The sequence below is a fragment of the Zonotrichia albicollis genome, chromosome 3 (assembly GCF_047830755.1).
Source record: "Zonotrichia albicollis isolate bZonAlb1 chromosome 3, bZonAlb1.hap1, whole genome shotgun sequence".
In the NCBI taxonomy this organism is placed as follows: Eukaryota; Metazoa; Chordata; class Aves; order Passeriformes; family Passerellidae; genus Zonotrichia; species Zonotrichia albicollis.
Window position 1 is genome coordinate 27,165,601 of NC_133821.1, and position 17,673 is coordinate 27,183,273.

The following is a 17,673-nucleotide window of genomic DNA, read 5'->3' on the forward strand; positions in this document are numbered from 1 at the left end:
ATAAACTCTAATAAAAAGGCTTTCTGTAACTTATTTTAGAATTGGTCACAGAAGAGTACTGAACTCACATATGCCAACCCATAATTAATTGCTTAATTGTTAATACCTCCTTTGGCTAAAAATAATGTTTGAGCCATTTTCTACATCTAAATTGCTGTTGAAATTGGATGGGCTTCTCTTAGCCAAGAGAAATATATGTAAAATTATATTTTTGGTGAAGACAGGCAGCATTAGGTTTCAGGGAGGGTTCAGTCTAGCAGGGCAACGAGAGGGAACTTGGAAAATGCTAAGGCAAAACCTTTTAATTAGCCATTTCTCTTTTGCTGGATGCTGGGCTGTGCACCACAAGTGATAATACAACAATTCTACAGGCCTAATTTTAGTATTGATAATATTTGCAAAGAAATCAATCTCATTCTCTTCTCATTATTTCTGAACTAGATTATCACTCAGAAAGACTCTACACACCCAATTTACTCTTTAGCAGTGACAATGCTGGTGGTTTCCCTTGCCAGCATTCACAAGTGGTGTGATGAACTCTAGCCTCATAGGTCCATCTGTGCTCCTGGAAGCATTGTGCAAAGGTTGCCAGCTTGCAGTATCAGCCTTGCTGGGAAGCTAAAGCATGTTCTCTGCTGAGCTGTGGCACAGAGATTAGGCAAAAAAGCACTCCTGGGGGCAGAGTGATACAACAAAATCAGCATTTTCAGGCTACATTATTGTCTTGCCTCCTTAGAAAACATCCCTGTCAGATGACCAGGGTTCAGAATTGCAAGCAGATACAACATGTGTGGGGTTTTAATAAGGTTTGATTTTATCTTAGATGAAAAAGACAAGGCATGGAATTATAATGCATATTTCAGACACAATGGCAATATGATAGTAAAGGGCTCCCAAGTTATAAAGAAGCTTGCTGGGCTTCCTCAAAAAGTGAGTAATCAGATGGTTGTCATATAATAAATTTTCCTGTCCTCACTTAGCTGTTGAACAATAAAATTATGTTAGAGGCATGTGACATCTAACTGTATATACTTCATTAACATGATATTTTCAAAGAATAATAACACAATTTCTGTGCACTTGGAGAGAGGTAAATGAAAAATATTTCCTTTTGTTTTTTACACTGTCAATTCTTCCTTCATTGGTGAGCCCAGTTACAAAGCCATGATGTGACTATGAATTCTTAATACTGCTCCCTAGGTAATCTGTACTTGGGCATTGTTTTCTTAGGTAGAACTACACTAGGGTAGCAGTGATGTTTTCACCAGCACAAGCACAAATGGCTCATGTCTTATATATTCTGGCTGAGAAGGTGAAATTTCAAGGAATTCATTCAGTCCATGAGCAACCACTCACAACCTCCTAATATAAAAGTCTACATCATAAAAATGCAATAGATAAGAGACCACCTTATTTGATTACTTCTTTTTGTTGCCTTAAATTCCAGTAACTGAAGCTGGAAAGAACTAGACTCATGAAATGGCAAATAAGAAGTGTTTACTGGACACTACACTACAATCAGGTTATACCATAAAATGTGTCCTTAACCTAGGCTGCCTTTTGTGACCGTGGTCACAGGGGTTCTTGGGTGAGGGGAGAGACGATAATGTTGACTCCATGTTCAGAAGGCTTGATTTATTATTTTATGATATGCATTACATTAAGACTATATTAAAGAACAGAAGGAAAGGTTTTCCTCTCAGAATGCTAGCTAAGAATAGAATGGAATAAATAACAAAGGTCTGTGGCTCAGACAGAGAGTCCAAGCTATCTGGTCTGTGGTCGGCCATTAATTGTAAACATTCAAGATGGCCTAATCACAGACACACCTGATGCATTCCACAGCAGCAGATAACCATTGTTTACATTTTGTTGCTGTAGCTTCTCAGCTTCTCAGCAGGAAAAATCCTAAGAAAAGGATTTTCACAAAAGATGTCTGCAACAGCCTTTTCCTGTTTAAGATGACAGGTGATACAATTCCGGATGCAAGATACTAAAGAACAGAAAGTCTCTATTTAAGAGAGATTTCCATCATCTCTACCTCCTTCTCCAAGCCTTCTAACCCCCAAAGTGGGTAAGCACAGCTCAGACAAGGGATATGTAAATCACACAGGATTGCTTTGTCCAGTCATACAATACATACAATGAATGCAAGGCCCCCTCATTAGACAAGTACTGTAAACATACAACTTTCAGTCTAATCTTTAAAACCTAAAAGTTTTTAAAAGTCCTTTCCAGTTACATCCCAAATAAGTAATTTCCAGCAGCTGAAAGTTGCATCAGGTAAGAGTGTTCACCTGTGTCAGGCCAGTGCTGGTAATTGCCAAATACTTGTGGACCTTTGTGTGTATGAAACTCCTTTCAATCCCCATTCCCAAATTCTTGCTAATTCAACTGTGAGGTCACATATCCTTGCAGTGCAACCACCAATGTTCAGTGACCCAGCCATGCTGCTGACCACTGTCCTTGAACTAAAGCCATGAGATAACACAGGTGAAGCCAGATCACATTAAAAAATATCTTAGCAACAAAAAGCAGCTTGACTACCTTTCCCAATAACTTCTGATTCCATGGGTTATGCTGACACCCAGTTCATGCACACACTAATAATTTTGTGCTTAGCCTTGGATATAATTAGTAAGAGAGCCCGTAAAGGAGTTGCCAGTGTGATGACAGATTGTTGTCCTTAATTCAGAGCTGCCTCTATTAATGCTACTTACCTTCCAAGCGAACAGCCCACCAAAATGAAGGTATGATTAAGGCAAAGGCAAGAATGAGTTTAACACATGCCAAGAATGGATAATGGAAGAGGAAAGGTAAGAAAATAGAATCAGAGAATAGTTTGGGTTGGAAGGGCCCTTTTAAAGGCCATCCAGTCCAACTCTACTCTGCAATGAGCCAGGACATCTTCAGCTAGAAGAATATATATCAGAAATAGAAGACATGTTGGCCTTAGTCCAGCTGGCTTCAAGACATAAAAACAGACATATAAACTTGAAGTTTCACAGTTTCTGCAGTTTTTATCATATTGTCATTATCAGGCGACTAGTTATCCCCAAATCTCAGTAGCTCTGGAAGGAGAAACTCTGAAGGATATGAAAGTGAGAATGGAGATTGTGGGAAGGATGAAATACTTGGCAGTGTCCTCTTTGAACTGGGCTCCCAAGTGTGGTGGCAGCAAGGCAAAGATAACCTGTGTTTGTCAATTCAATTAAATGCACATTCTGTGTAAGAATTCTGTATCGCTCTTACATACTGATTTTTATTTTATTGCATTAGAAGCAAGGATATTAATCTTGCTCCATGCAAGAGCTCTTATTTTGCCTTCTAGGACATTTGGAAGTATTGCTTTTATTTAAGAATACATTTTTATTCTCAGCATGTTGCTTCCTCCCCACCAATATTTCAGCTTCATCATTAAGTCATGAGCCATAACTGGTGAGAATCAGCTCTAGGCTGATAAAAAGAATTCCTACATTTTTTTGTCTCTCAGTTTACAAAAGATACTTTTTAATAAGATAGGAGGGTTACACTGAGAAATAATAATAAACTAGATTTACATTTTTAGTCAATAGAGAACGTGATGCATATATTATAGACCTAAACGAGGTAAAAGGGCATTATATCAAAGGCTTGTTAGTCTTCCTTTACATGCAGCCAGCTCTGTAGTGGGTTTTTCAGAGCATCATGGAGAATACCCAGTATCAACTGACAGCTTGAAATACCTCTAGAAAATCTGGCTCTTCAAAAAAACCAAATCAGAACAAACTATACCCAAAAAAACTGTTCTATTAGGAAATGTAATGAGCAAAAGAAGGGTAGATAAAGCTAGGATCATAACACAGAGGGAGTTATTTGGGACAGAACTGTCCCATCTTCTGTGCACATACTGCCAGGAGATAGCTGGGATACTGCCACTACAAGGTTAAGTGTAATTGTCCCAAGACAGCAATATTTTTTTTTGTAGAATCCAGTACAATTCCTCCTAATTCTCCAATGGCCGAGAGAACTGGTTTACTACTGCAGGCTCTCCTGTTAATTTTACGTCTCCTGATAAAAGAGACATATGTCTCCTCATAAAAGCAATCCTTGCCAGAGCACAGATCACTGTCACTGCGCTCTCTCTTTCCTGAGACTTCAACGTAAGTGATCTCAGGGCCCCTTTTTATCTTAATACTGCAAATTATTTCTTGAAGAGAATCACAAACACTCCTGAAGGCAAGGTATTAAAAAGGTAATATGCCCAACCTTCTGAGTATAGGACTCCAACCAAGCAATGAAACAGAAAAGAAAAATCCCTACTCTGATATTAAACATTGAAAGAGAAGGTTAATTCCAGTGTAACTGCACAAATTAAAGCATAGGGCAATATGACAGCAAGTTAATTCAAAGGTATTTTTTATACCAAATTACAAAAAATCCCCATGATTATGATTTAAAATCTGCTTCTCTTGAAGGGTAAAATAACTCTAGTTCAGTTTTCAATCTTCCACTTTTTTTGCTACTTTTACACAAGTTCTCCATTGGATGAGGACAGTACAGAAATTACATGGAAACTTTTCTGTGTTCAAAGTTTATATCTGCTACAACCAACGTAAGTGGAAGAGAGATCAAGCAACAATAACACATCAAGGTGCTGCTAGAATTGTCATACACCTAAGAAAGATTCTCCTCAAGACCAAAGTGTTTAAGGGGATCTTTATGGAAACACTAGATAAATGAAAATCACAAGAAGAAACACAGCCTGTGTAAGGTGACTTCAGAGGGACTCAACTCATCAGAGGTTTGTACAGTTTATACTAAAAAACTGAGTAGACAGAAGGAATTTTTGACAAGTCTTCCAGTGTTCTTGCAGTACATTGCCAATTTTATGGGTGGAAGCATGAAGACAACTGTAATCCCTTTGTTACAGGCAAAATATCCGAGGGTCAGCATTTGAGAAAGCTTTAGATGCTTCACTACTTGTCAGCGGTAGATTGAATTATCATGTCACAAAACATGGTAAACAGAATGTGCTGCTTACAGTGAGCTGGTGATGAAGAGTGGGAGAATCTGGCACAAGCAAAAGGAAGAAATAATTTGGATAGAAAAGTAATTGTGGAGCTCCCACAGAAAACCATTGCAGATGTTCTGGGTAATTTCAGGTCTTGTCAATACAGAAACCAATCTACAACCAGCCAAGGGGAGGAGGCTCATTCCCTAGAGCACCAGGGGGCACCCATGGTTGTCTTGGCTGCATGACACTAAAGAGGTAGAGATAAAGCCATGCAAGGTTGGTTTGTCTGGGCTAATTTATTTTATTTTTGAGTTGTGGCACACACATTTCCTCCAACCATCTTACAGTGTACCGGTTAAACAGATGACAGACTGATATTGAGTGTCTTTTACAAAGACCACAGACTGCTCCTAGAAGGAGCTGGGAATGTGGGAATAAACAAGGAGTCTCCTGGATGATATTAGTCCAGGGACATCTGAATTGCTGCAGCTCAATCACAGCTATAATAATGACCATATAATGAGTAATCCAAGAGACACTCCAAATCCAAAAAATAATTAAATTGGTGACATGCCAAAACAGAAAATGCAGTGTCAGTGGCTCAGCTGACATATTTCAACCTGGGTTCAACAGGTTCAGGCTCTTCCATTTTGACTGCAATGGCCTATGAAAAGCATCAATTAGCAGGCTAGAGATAAACAGAGTATGCTGAGACTATACAATAAAATCAATACCAAAATATTGCAGAGAGAGCATCAAAGGAACCTTGAAATATGGTGAAAGTTTGATAATTTGTGCAAATGCATTGTGTTCCCAAGTCACTGTTTTCTGCACAAGCATGTACACACCATTCTGCCCCAGAACCCAGATTATTAAAACTGTTACCTTATTCACACCATCTGCCATTGCTTGCAGCGTTAACTCTCTAGGTCCATCCACAGTCTTCCCATTATCAGTTGGTCCCCAGCTGGCACTATATATATCTATGATTTGAGGCATATGACTGATGGAGGAAGCCTCAATAATGTCTGTCATAAACGGCTGGTCGAGCATTCGAATACCTGTAGTTTTAATCAACATAAGCATGAAATATGCACTACCCAGCACAAAATGTAATCTATGCACCTGCAGAAGGCCACCAGTTACAGATATTTTAAGTCACTGGCAGTTTTACCCATTCAGTAATTCTACACTTGACATTCCCATGTCACCAGGGTGTGCTTACCCAGCAGGATGCCAGTATTAAACACCCAGCCACCAAGGCAGCACAGCCCAGACAGAAAAAGAACTTTATTGTCAGCTTTCTAATTACACCGTACTTTCCATCTAATCTTTGAGAACACTATAAAAATAACAGAATTCAGCAGTCTTAGAAATTCAGTGCTTAAATAATATCAATGGCATTTAATATAAGATTCTGTAAGCTAGCAAAAAAGAGTAAGGTCCCCTCCCTCATCTAACTTACATTCAGTTTTGTGTTCACATGTCATTAGTTTTTCAAGTAATTTTTTTCTGTTTATTTGGGTGCATCTCCAGAATTTAATCAAAGGAGGGAAACATGCTACACAGCAATTTCCTGGAAAAATATCATTCTGTCAACATGCAGATGCAATAGCAAAATACGGCCAGCATGTGGAGGAAAAAAGCAAACTAAAACCCACTTCCTTTAACCCATATTGCAGCAGAAGTTAAAGAGTTTAAATGATACAATCTTAGGACATGTCAACTTCATAAAACCTTAAAGTGTTGACTCTAAGTGAGCCAGAGTGCAACAGACAGCAGTGCAAGCCCTTACACCCATCGTACCTCACACATAGGACAATTCCAGTGACAGCCAACCTGTCACTTGGTCTCTGGATGAGACCTGAGTAACCAGGGATTCATTACAAGCGTTATTTATATCCCCAAGTTTAAGTTCAGCTTTTCCCAATGGTTTAGGACAGAGACTGGGCAGAAATCAGTGCCAAACAGTGTGAATGGCAATAAGGATCCTGATTTAGAAGCCAGTGACTTCGCTATATTCAATAAAAAACCATTGTGTTTCAAATATAAGGCTGGAAAAAAGGTGGTATAAATTTCAAATAGAAATCAGACCAAAGCCAGATGCTCTTGATGGGCTAACTCAAGCTAACATGAAGTCAAACTCAATTGGTGAGAAATTGCTTCCCATACTTATAAAATGCAGATCTGCAATCAACTACCCATTCATTCTGCAAACATGACTCCAAACCATGACAGAAGCAGACCCTCAGCTTTCATGGACTTCCAGTGCCATGGACCACACAGTGGTGTTGCCAATGCATACTGTCCTCAGGCAGGGAAGGCTGGCTGGCACTTCCAAAAACTTGAGGGGATTTTAATGCAAAGTGGACCAACACAGAAGATTATCTGTTGGCTGTTGGTCACCAGAAATATTGTCAAACCTCTTGCTTTTAAGCAACCAGCTTGCAGTTGTAGAGTTATATGAATAATACAGACATGGTCCAGACAAAATCCCATGTCTCAATTCAGATTCCTCGAAGAGTAACTCTTGAAAGAATGTAAATTTTGTGGAATGTCCCATCTCTGAAGGAGATGTTACCCTTCTCGAAGAAAGGAGATATTTATTAGACCTGCCCAGCCAGTTACTAACTCTCACTGATATTTCTTGAGTAAGAGCTTAGCAAACATTGCTTGGTGCTCTTCTCTGGTGGAGATTCAGCTTTCAGTCATGTAGGTGACAGGTGAAATGTGGCCTTCCTCAGATTCTCCTGACACTACAGTGAAACAGGAACTGGCCAAGCAGAGCAGCACTGTCCATGTACACACACTGTGGACCATCGCCGAGAAGAAATGGGTGATGCTCTGGTGTGGATTAGGGAAAGTAAAGTGAAATTCATAAGCATCTATCTCTGCCTGCTGTACCTCAGTTCTCATCATGGAACTGTCTTAAGAGTAGGAAAACAGGATTTCTTCAGATTCAACTAAACTGACACATGGTGTGGAGAGCCTAACTCACTCCAAGAACTGTATTCAGTATATATGTGCAGAGAAGAACTTGTTAGAAGCAAAAATACCAAGGTATGGATGCTGAGTGCTAGGTACCACCTGTTTCATTCTCCACATTTGCTTCTATCACTCTGCATCACTGTTAAAACAGAGGAAAACAACCACAGAGATATACAGCTCTGCAGGTCCTGCCCTGTGAGAGCCTAAAGAGTAAGAGCAGCATAAGATTGGCCTTTTCAAATGGTTTTTAAGTGCAGCAGAAATTGATACTTTACCTCCTGCAAAATGAGATTTGGCACAAACAATTCTATAGGTACTCAGGGAAGAAGCACTGAAAATCAGCATACAAACAGGAGCTGGTATATGAAGGAGCAGAGCTGCTCTTTAGCACTGTTATTAAAAAGCCTTTATTTATAAGGCCCTTGATTGAAAAGGCAAAGCCAGGGAGAAATTTCTCTCTCCAGCTACTGTGAAAAGTAATAAATACATGGTCCAGCATCAATCTGCAGCCCTTTCGTGAGCAACACCCTCTGTCTCTGCAGGAGGAGCTCTGCCTGAAGCACAGCGGGCTATTTACACCCTGGATTGCTACCATACCTGCCACTTTGGAATTGTATGCAACTCCCACACCGCAGATGTTGTTGTTGGCAGCAGCAGACACCTCTCCTGCACACCTTGTCCCGTGGCTGTGAAAAGGAAGGCAGAGAGACCAGATGAACCCCAGCTAATGCACATGCTGAGCTGAGCTGGATCACTGTGAGCTTGTTTTGCCTCAGTCAGCTCCCAGTGCTGCAGAGGAAAACCATTCAATGCAAAACTGTTGAGTGCTGAATACTGGCACGTGTTCATTCCTTGCTGAAGCAGGCAATATCCAGTTTCCCCTCCGCAGGATGAGTGAGGCTTGCTCTGAGCTTAACATGTATCTCTACACTGCATTTAACTGTAAAGTTATACAGGCCTTTTCATTTTAGCTTGTGTGACAGGTTCTGCCTCATTAACAAATCTTAGTAGAAACAGCCCCTGACAGAACATCATAAATACAAAAATCAATATTAGTTCCTTTATTTTTGCATCTTGACACCATGACACCCCTTACTTTGAACCTTATGGAACAGTCTGGCTGCCTTTTTGCTGTCTGAACATATACAAAGAGCATATCCCTGCCCACAAAAGATGCTACAGGAAGAGGTGGGTGCAATACCAAGCTGGAGTAGGAGAAGTGAGCCACAATGGTCACTGCACTCCTCAGCAGCAGAGCTGCACATGGCTGGCCAGGCGCAAAGCTGTGGGACCTAAGGCACATGCATCCCTCTCATCCAGTGCCTGATTCCCAAAAGAGCTGACAAGGTGCTCCAGCTCACAGAGCAATTGCTTTCTGCTCAAGTGGGAATAGTCTGCTCTGATACAGAGGTCCAGGTTTGGGCCGACACATGGTATTTCAATAATACCTCGTGTCTATGAAGTGCTTTACAGCTCTTAATAGAGACTCTTAGCTGTAGTGGCATTTACTGGCACCACTGGCAGTGGCGCCTGCAGGAAGGGAAATTGCATTTTCCTTTCTCCTAATTCATCCTAGAAATTAAACTCAAAAGAAAAGAAATGCAGACAACATAACGTAGTTTTTAAAAAAGAACATAGCAGCAGGGAAATTACTGAAACCTGTGCTGCTGTCAGGGTTTTTTTTAGTCTAAGATGTTGAATCAATATATGACTCCATCCTACTGCTCACATCAATCCACTCTGAGCATTGAAACTGGCACTGATTCTACAGCATACTAAGGATTCATGCAATTCAAAATGCTGTATTATAAAGGTTATATTGAGTATAAATGGACCATCCTGAGAGGCAGCAAAACTGTTTTAATCATCTTTTTTCCCTCTCTTTCCCTTTATGGGTGTCTGGCAAAGATAGTGTAACATTAACAAAAAGATATGAAGCAAGACATACTTTTTCCTGCTCTACTTAGGAGAATATATTTTTAGAGGCAGTTCCATAAAGAGAAATGACAGAAGATCTCCTCCGCTTCCTTTTACAAAGGGGGCAGAGAAGACAGAAATACAGATTTGTTATTCAGCTGCTACAGAAATTTCTATCAACAATCAAACAACAAGATTTTCCCTCATGATCTTGCTCAAGGAAGTGTGACAGAAGCACAACATTCATTGGTAGGTGCTAGCAATGCTAGGCATTCATTATCTAGTCATCTATGGGCCAACTACAAGGCACAGAGAAGAATAAATAGCTTTGTTCAAAATTGGTTTGATGAATGCTGGGGTGCAAAACATCACTGATGCTGCCAGATTACAGCGAGAAAAACTGTATTAGGACCTTCCTGACAAAAAGGTTTTACCAGAAGGTCCTCTCCAGAGCAGTGGCCCACATAATGGAGACTGTAAACAGGCCTATTCCAGCAGCTCAGAATTTCAATATTGTGCTGCTGACTAGAGAGAAAAAAAAAATCACGAGTTCATGGAAATGCATTTGGTTGAATTATTAATGGCAAATAGCAGACTTTTCCAACTCAGACCTATTTGCTGCTCATGTATCATTGATAAACCTTTGTGGTTTCTATGAAGTTACTCATGTCAGAAGAAAAAATCACAGCCTTTCTCTACAGTGTTCACCTCTTCTCTATTTCAATATTTAACATAGGGGAATAAAACACAAAATATTTTCATCTGTGAACAAGCTACTTCAAAGGTAAACCATATATTCGCAAGTAGAGCAAGTCTTGCATAAGCTTTATGTAAGTGAACACATTTTATGTGAACATGCATAGAAAAAGTAAGGGCAAAAGTGGATTTAGTTGAAAAACAGTTTTGCATACTGTATTTTAAAAAATACCTCTATATTAGCTACAAAAATTTCACTCTCCTTTGTGTTTGAAAATAATTCTGTTTTAAAATCCATTGCCAATTGTCCTGTGCGTGCCTCCTTAGTGATGTTTTTGAAAGTGTCAGAGGTGGCACAGATTTTTATTGAGGTACTTTGTCATCTGCTTTGAAATGCTTCTGCAGACAGCAAAGGACAGGACCCATCCATCCTATCTTCAGCGGTTTGCAGGGGAGGGCTATGCAGAGCTGCAGTCTCAATAGCTGGGACCATCTGCCTTTCTTGACCAGTTTAGCTGCTTGCATTGGGCAGCAATTAAACATGCAGAGCTCAGATGGACACTTTGTGGGGCAAATGCAATCCCCTTTTTACTCACATGATGTTGTCAGCCTCTAAGCATTATTTACAGAAGGGAAAGCATTCTCCTACTTTGGTTTGGATCCACAGTTAGCAAAAGATTCTGACATCTGAAGAATATAGGTTTCCAAAATAGCAAATAAATTTTTCCCTGCTAACTCATTAGCTGAGTGAGAGAATACAGAGAATACAAAGGCCATAGGAGCAGAGATAATTACTGGTAATTTAGATCAGGGCAGAAATTTGTAATCTCATTGCTCTGAGTTGGAAAGCCCAAGTTATGCCTTCTGCATGCTCACAACATGAAATCAGACAGTAGTATGAGGCCACTAATTCCTATGGCTACCACTTCACTGCAAAATGTGGTACATGTCAAGGTACTGAATGTGGTTCAGAAGGAGAGGGTGATCAAAATCAGTCAGTTCCCAAAGTGGTTCTTAGAAAACACTGAGTTCTGTGGGGCTGCCTCTCATTTTGGGAACAGGGCTTGATTCAAGTTCCTGCACTGCTCCCACTGCTCCTCAGGCTCAAGCACAACTCTGTTCCACGTTGAACCAAGCATACACTCTCCTGCTGGGTCCCCAAGCTGTGGATCTGAACACAGTCAAACAGTGAATACAGCAAACATGAGAATAAACCCCTTGGCTGCCAAGCCATCTATTGGGCCTCTGCCCACAGCAGCAGCTGAACTGCCTGATAGCAATTTCCTGCCTGAGGCACCATCCTTCCCTTCCAAAAACCACCCTGCATGGTTTCATAGGCCAGTGGCTGTTAGATGGAAAGGCCAAAGTGATTCCAGCAGTCTTGCAAGGCCCCAAATGGAAGGGGAATTTGTGCTTACCAGCAGAGCAGCTGTGAATAATGGAATACTCCATGCAAAAACCTCTCCTATTTATTCTTAAAGTCTATTTAACACATTCCACATGCAGCTGGCAGCTCACAAAAGCCCCTTAGTGATCACTCCTCTGCTTCTTGTTCCACAAAACACTTGAATTGCTCACATAGAAATGTATTTTTTATGGAATATGTTCTTTATCCTATTTCGAGTCTGATACTTTTGTATGCATAAAATTCGATGGGAGATGCATCACTGGCTGTGCAAAATGGAGCCTTTATTTCAGGTTTCTCTCAATAGATATTCCATGCAATCATGGCCTATGCAGATGCACCAGTGTAGCTACACATAGGGACAGACTGTCAGAGGCAGACAGCTGTTACCTACCAGTGACACTAATTCAGGAGTCAGAAGCCATGGCAAGAGCTTATAGAGGAGTATGTCATCTCAATTAACAGAATAGCAAAGAAATACACAGAGAAAACAGTCACAACTACTCCTGCACAAGCTGGATATGGTATGCTTGTTTGCATCTTAACCTGCAGAAAACTAAGAATCTTGCATCTTAAATCCTTCCTTATACTATGAAGGCAGGAAAGGGATGCTCCACTGAATGTGTTGCTCCCATGATTTACCTTGCAAGACAGAAAATTCCCTGTCTTGCAAAAGAAATCTGAAGGTTCATCGTATCATAGAGAGGTCTGGGTTGGAAGGGACCTTAAAGATCATTTAGCTCCAATCTCCCTGCTATGGGCAGGGATGCCACCCATGAGATTAGGCTGCTCAGGGCCACATCCAGCCTGGTCCTGAACATTTCCAGGGATGGAGCATCCCAGTATGACTAACGTTTATTGACAATGTTATACTTCCTAAGTATCAATTTTATTTTTTTCTGAAAAGAAAGAACAGTAAAGGATATCTCTGTGGTTTTCCCCCTCCTATTGCTGACCTGAACACTCCATTCACCCAAGAAACAGAGGAAACTGATGCAGTTCTATGACAACCTGAATCATGTTGTTCTCAATTATCAAAAACTGGATCACAAACAATAGTGCTGCTCACCCTCAATGCTTCACTGAAGCGCTTGAAGTTAGTCAGGGGCACCTGGGACCAGAAGCAATAACCCCTGCCACATCTGGAATGTTTGAGGTCTATTCAAAGAGACTTTGGCATATAACTCTCCCTCCAGGGAGAGTTTACTTTGCCAAACAGGTAAGGACAGCAAATTGGGCCCCACTATAAAATACCTGATAGCAGCAGAATCTGTGTTAATGGGACTTGGCAGAACATACCCAATTTTATGAAGTTCCACACTGAAAACAACAAAAGCTACCATTACATACTAAAGCTAATTTTAATTTTCTTCCTCTCCAGAGCTAAGTGGTATCTTTCTGCTAAAAAGATCCTTCACATAAATAAAGCAAGAAAGTCAGCAGACCTTCACAAATTAGAGCCCTACTCTTTCTGTGACTTTCCATTCACTAACTGGATTCATACTGCTTTAAAAGTGTCAGAGGTCCTTTCACAAAATGAAGCAGAAGTCTCATTGAGATCTTGCTTTGGCCGAAAAATTGCAGTACTACAAAGAAGGATATCACAGTTCCTAACTCTTTTTAATCCATTCCAGGAGGCCCGTATCTGAGGTAGAAGCACAGCTGCTTTTTTGCTGTGTCACTCTGACAGAAATACAATTGATTTCTTTAGAAATAAAAACAAAAACCCCCATCCAAAACTAGGAGACCATCCAGTCACCCTAAGTCAGAGATGAAAACCACATCAAATAGGCCTGAAATATTTTTTGATAAGCACTCAGTCTGAGCCCTGAAATCTTTAAAAAGTTTTCAACAAAAAGTTATTTAGCCATCACTTATAGAACAATCTAAAAATATACTTTTCTGGAGCAGCAACATCATTTATAAACTATAAACCTAACCCTAACCCTAAACCTAAAAAAATGACATTGTAAATAACCTCAAATTTTCAAGCAGCAGTGAGACTGCAGTGTCTGTTCTGTGATGATTGAATTTAGCAGAAAACAGACATTTCACAAAAATGCAGAATTTCTTACACAATCCAAAGTGAAGAGCAGGCTGCCCACAATCCATTTACCTGTTAAACCAGTCATCTGTATAGCGGGGATAGGGGTAGGGATCATTGCTGCTGAAGTCATAGCTGGCTTTGGCATTCTACAAAACACAAGGAACACAGAAAATCAGTGGAAGAACAGACATGAAGTGAAACACAAATTGAATGAAAAGCTGAGAATCAATAGCAAACTTCATTCTGGGAGATGTATCTGGACAGAAACCAGTCCCTACAGTGCTGTGGCATTTCCCATTTTCCACACCAGCAAGCCTAGGGAACAATGCTTTCTGGCATGCAAAGCCTCCTGTAGACAAGCATGGTCAATTGTGAGATGGTGTGAGAGATCAGGTTACTACTGGGCATCAACATCAACACTTACATGAGTATTCAGGTATTAAATTACTTGCTGTGGCAGTAATTTAGTTTTCCAAATGGTGGTGGAAGTAACAAGACACCTGGGTCTTCCAGAAAAGAAGTATTCTTGAAAACCTCCTTTGTGACACTACAACAGTAAGATTTCTAAAAGCATTTCAATGCCTAAGAATGTACATTTCTCAAAATTCAACTGTGAAAACTGCATTAATGGCCAGTGCATATACCCGAAAATCTCTGCGTATTTTCTCATTCCTTTGTCTGAACAGCTTCACAAATGTGGCTTTCAGGCACTTCTCAAAATGTCATCCCATGTCTCTGCTTTCTATATAAATCTAATTTATTCCTGACTTGTCCTATCAGCAGTTAAGGACACTCAGCAACTTTTTCATATGAAGCAAATAGAAAGTTTCAGAAAGTCAAGTGCCATCTCCTTTTTTCTCTCTTAATGAAAAAATAAAGGGTGTCTGAAAATTAGGCTTTTAAAAATAGTTAGCAGTTTCCTCTCAAGTGTATGTTCATTGAGTTTATGTTTTAATAATCATCATACTCAAGAAACTGAATTATGTTAATTCTCAATTAATGTGTACTTGTATTCCATTTAAGATTTGGCTGAGCATGCTATTGAAGATAATTTGAGATTTTTGCATGAATAGCTTTGCTCCTAAAAACATTTTCTTTCATCTGAATTTCAGTTCCTGATATACAGGAATAGACAGCCCATTGGTAGCACCCAAGTTTTGAATTCAAACCCTTAAACTCCCAAAAACTTGTTCCAGGATGAAATGAGGATAACATTGCCTCTGATACTTAGAGGGCAAAACTAAGTGTCTTTCAAGTTATTGTACAGTGGGATTTTTTGGGTGGTCACTTCAAAGCTTGGTTGCTTATATACAGCGCAGACAGTAAATATTTTGCAGCATTTTAATGGAGCAGAGATTTTCAGAGTGGCTCTCAAATGACTTAATGCTGTCTTCCAGCTCAGAGATTAATTTCTTCTTGAGATTCTTACAGATCTCTCCATATCTCTACGCTAAGGCCCTGATTTTTGGCCCAAAGATGCCTTCCAGTCATGTCAGCTATAGCTACAAATTCTCAGTGCTTCTAAGTCTTTGTGCCCAAGTGTCTGGGTAATTTGCTTATTTTAATTACCCCAACTGCTTATACAGCACTTTCAATGGCAGAGGTTTGCACGAGCTAAGAGTAAACAGAACATCACTTTTCAGCCAGGGAAAAAAGGGGAATTTGACATTTGTCTATAATTCATGACTAGTACTGAGAAGATGGACAAGTAGTTATTTTTTACTACTTCTCATAATTTAAGAAATTTACATTACTGAGGGGGAGATTTAAAAACATCAGAAAACAAGTACTTTTCCAGAGAACATTTAATGAATTACAAAATTCACTGTCATAGATACCACACAGACATACTGCCAACTTCATATTCACTCAGAACTTCTGCTTCCGCTCTAAAAATATTGTACAAATGAAGGTCTACACTCAGTCATGTGTCAACTGTGTTTTATTCTCCCATTTAGTAGAAATGCAGTCCCACTTACATACCCTAAGCTCAAAGGGGGTCCGGTAAGGCTGACTTTTCAGGACATCATCAAATATGCAAGCACCTTCTAGCAACCACTCTTGACTCTAGAATTCCCCTGTGCATAAATTAAGGCTGAAAAGCCCTTCTAGCTGTGCTGGTGTACCACTCATGTTCACAGCAGTGACAGACAAAGGGATTCCAGCCTGAATGATTCAGATACCCTACAGCGAACTGCAGCCCTACTGCAGACCCCAGGTAAGGCAGCTTATGGAAAGATACCTTTAGGCAGGCTATCAACCAAGTTATTTAGCCAGATCATTGAGCTCTCATTTGCTTCATTTTGGATCACAGCACTCATAGGAAAAAGATAACTAATGGAGGGGGAACCATCAACAAAGGGCAAAATTAAGAAGTCTTGGAAAGAAAACAACTGCTAACTGAGCAATTTATCTTCATTAGGGTCTTTGAGGAAAGACAGTGAGTTTCAGCATTGTAAAGGAGTATTTCACACACTATGGAAGCAGTGAAATGGATAATGAAACAGCAGAGAGAAGTACAAATGGACTGCTTCAAGTTCCTAATTTAAAGATTAAACCAAAAATACCTAAGCCTCAGCTTTTGTTACTTATTTTTAAGCAAAACTAAGAAATTAAACAATTTTAGAATTGTACCACAAAGGGAACTGCTTGAGTGGACAGATTAAATATTTCATTTTGTGTTTTGCGAAGTGAATATTAAAATCTGTGTTTTGCCCTTGTCCTCCATAGGCTGGAGTCCCCGGTGGGCAAGAGGGGAGTTTATTGCTAACATGGAGAATTAATTAGCATAGGAATCTGTGAGGTTGCAATCAAAACCAGTGCAGATGAGGATCCACAACAGCATGCTGAAATGGGAACACTTTGGTTTTCCACTCTGGTGATTCAGTGCCCTGTTTTCTTGCCAAACTAGTCTACTGGCAGTTCCTTCTCTTAGACTTGAAGTGTTTACCACTTGATTTTCAATATCTAAGGCAGTTGCCTGGTTTCCAGCCTTGGGGAGAACTTGAGCCTCCAACCTCAAGCACTGGTCTGGCCTTAGACCAGTCAATGGCACTGGGTATTACAATGAGGTGAATCTAATCCCTCATGTTCAATCAAAATCAATTCATTGCTGCAGAGTGATTTGATGTTTATCAGTCACTATCTATACACAACTACATATAAATATTATCTATTATATAATAAAAATGCTATTACAGAGAGGAATGGTATTGCTCTTGAAGGAATATCTCTATTTTTGCTTTCTAGCCTCTACACCAAACAAAATACTAACAGAAGAGTATCAGGTCTAAGGATGAGACCCTTTCAATAATTTATTAAGTAATGGCTTGTATACCATGACAGATTACTTTTGCCTCTGTATAAAATTCTGCTTTCCTTAAAAATAACCTTAGACTAAAATTTCACAAAGAATTGTCTTGTACCTTTTCAAACACATACAGTAAAATCATCTGTGCAAAAAATTCATAATGCAAAATATGACACTAACAATAAATCAGTTGTCCCATGAGTTGTTCAGCACTGTAATAAAATTATGTACCTTGAATAATGCAGTAAGCCCATAAATTTTTGTCTTACTTCAAAAGCTTCTGCAGCGTAATTCACATACACTTTCCTTTTTCT

The 17,673-nt window shown here is 39.7% G+C and overlaps 1 protein-coding gene across 3 annotated transcripts in view; it reads right to left on the reverse strand.

Annotated features, from left to right (window-relative positions):
* Nucleotides 1–17,673, reverse strand: part of PCSK2 (proprotein convertase subtilisin/kexin type 2) — a 109,564-nt gene that overhangs the window by 17,902 nt on the left and 73,989 nt on the right. For 2 of the 3 annotated variants that reach the window (XM_074537020.1, XM_005496050.4), the window contains 3 exons: nt 14,119–14,195; nt 8,582–8,670; nt 5,882–6,057 (listed from right to left, as the gene is read on the reverse strand). The exons of the other annotated variant lie outside the window; for it this stretch is intronic. In XM_074537020.1, the coding sequence (XP_074393121.1) occupies nt 5,882–6,057; nt 8,582–8,670; nt 14,119–14,195 (342 nt within the window). The remainder of the gene's footprint in view (nt 1–5,881; nt 6,058–8,581; nt 8,671–14,118; nt 14,196–17,673) is intronic. 3 annotated transcript variants of the gene reach the window in all.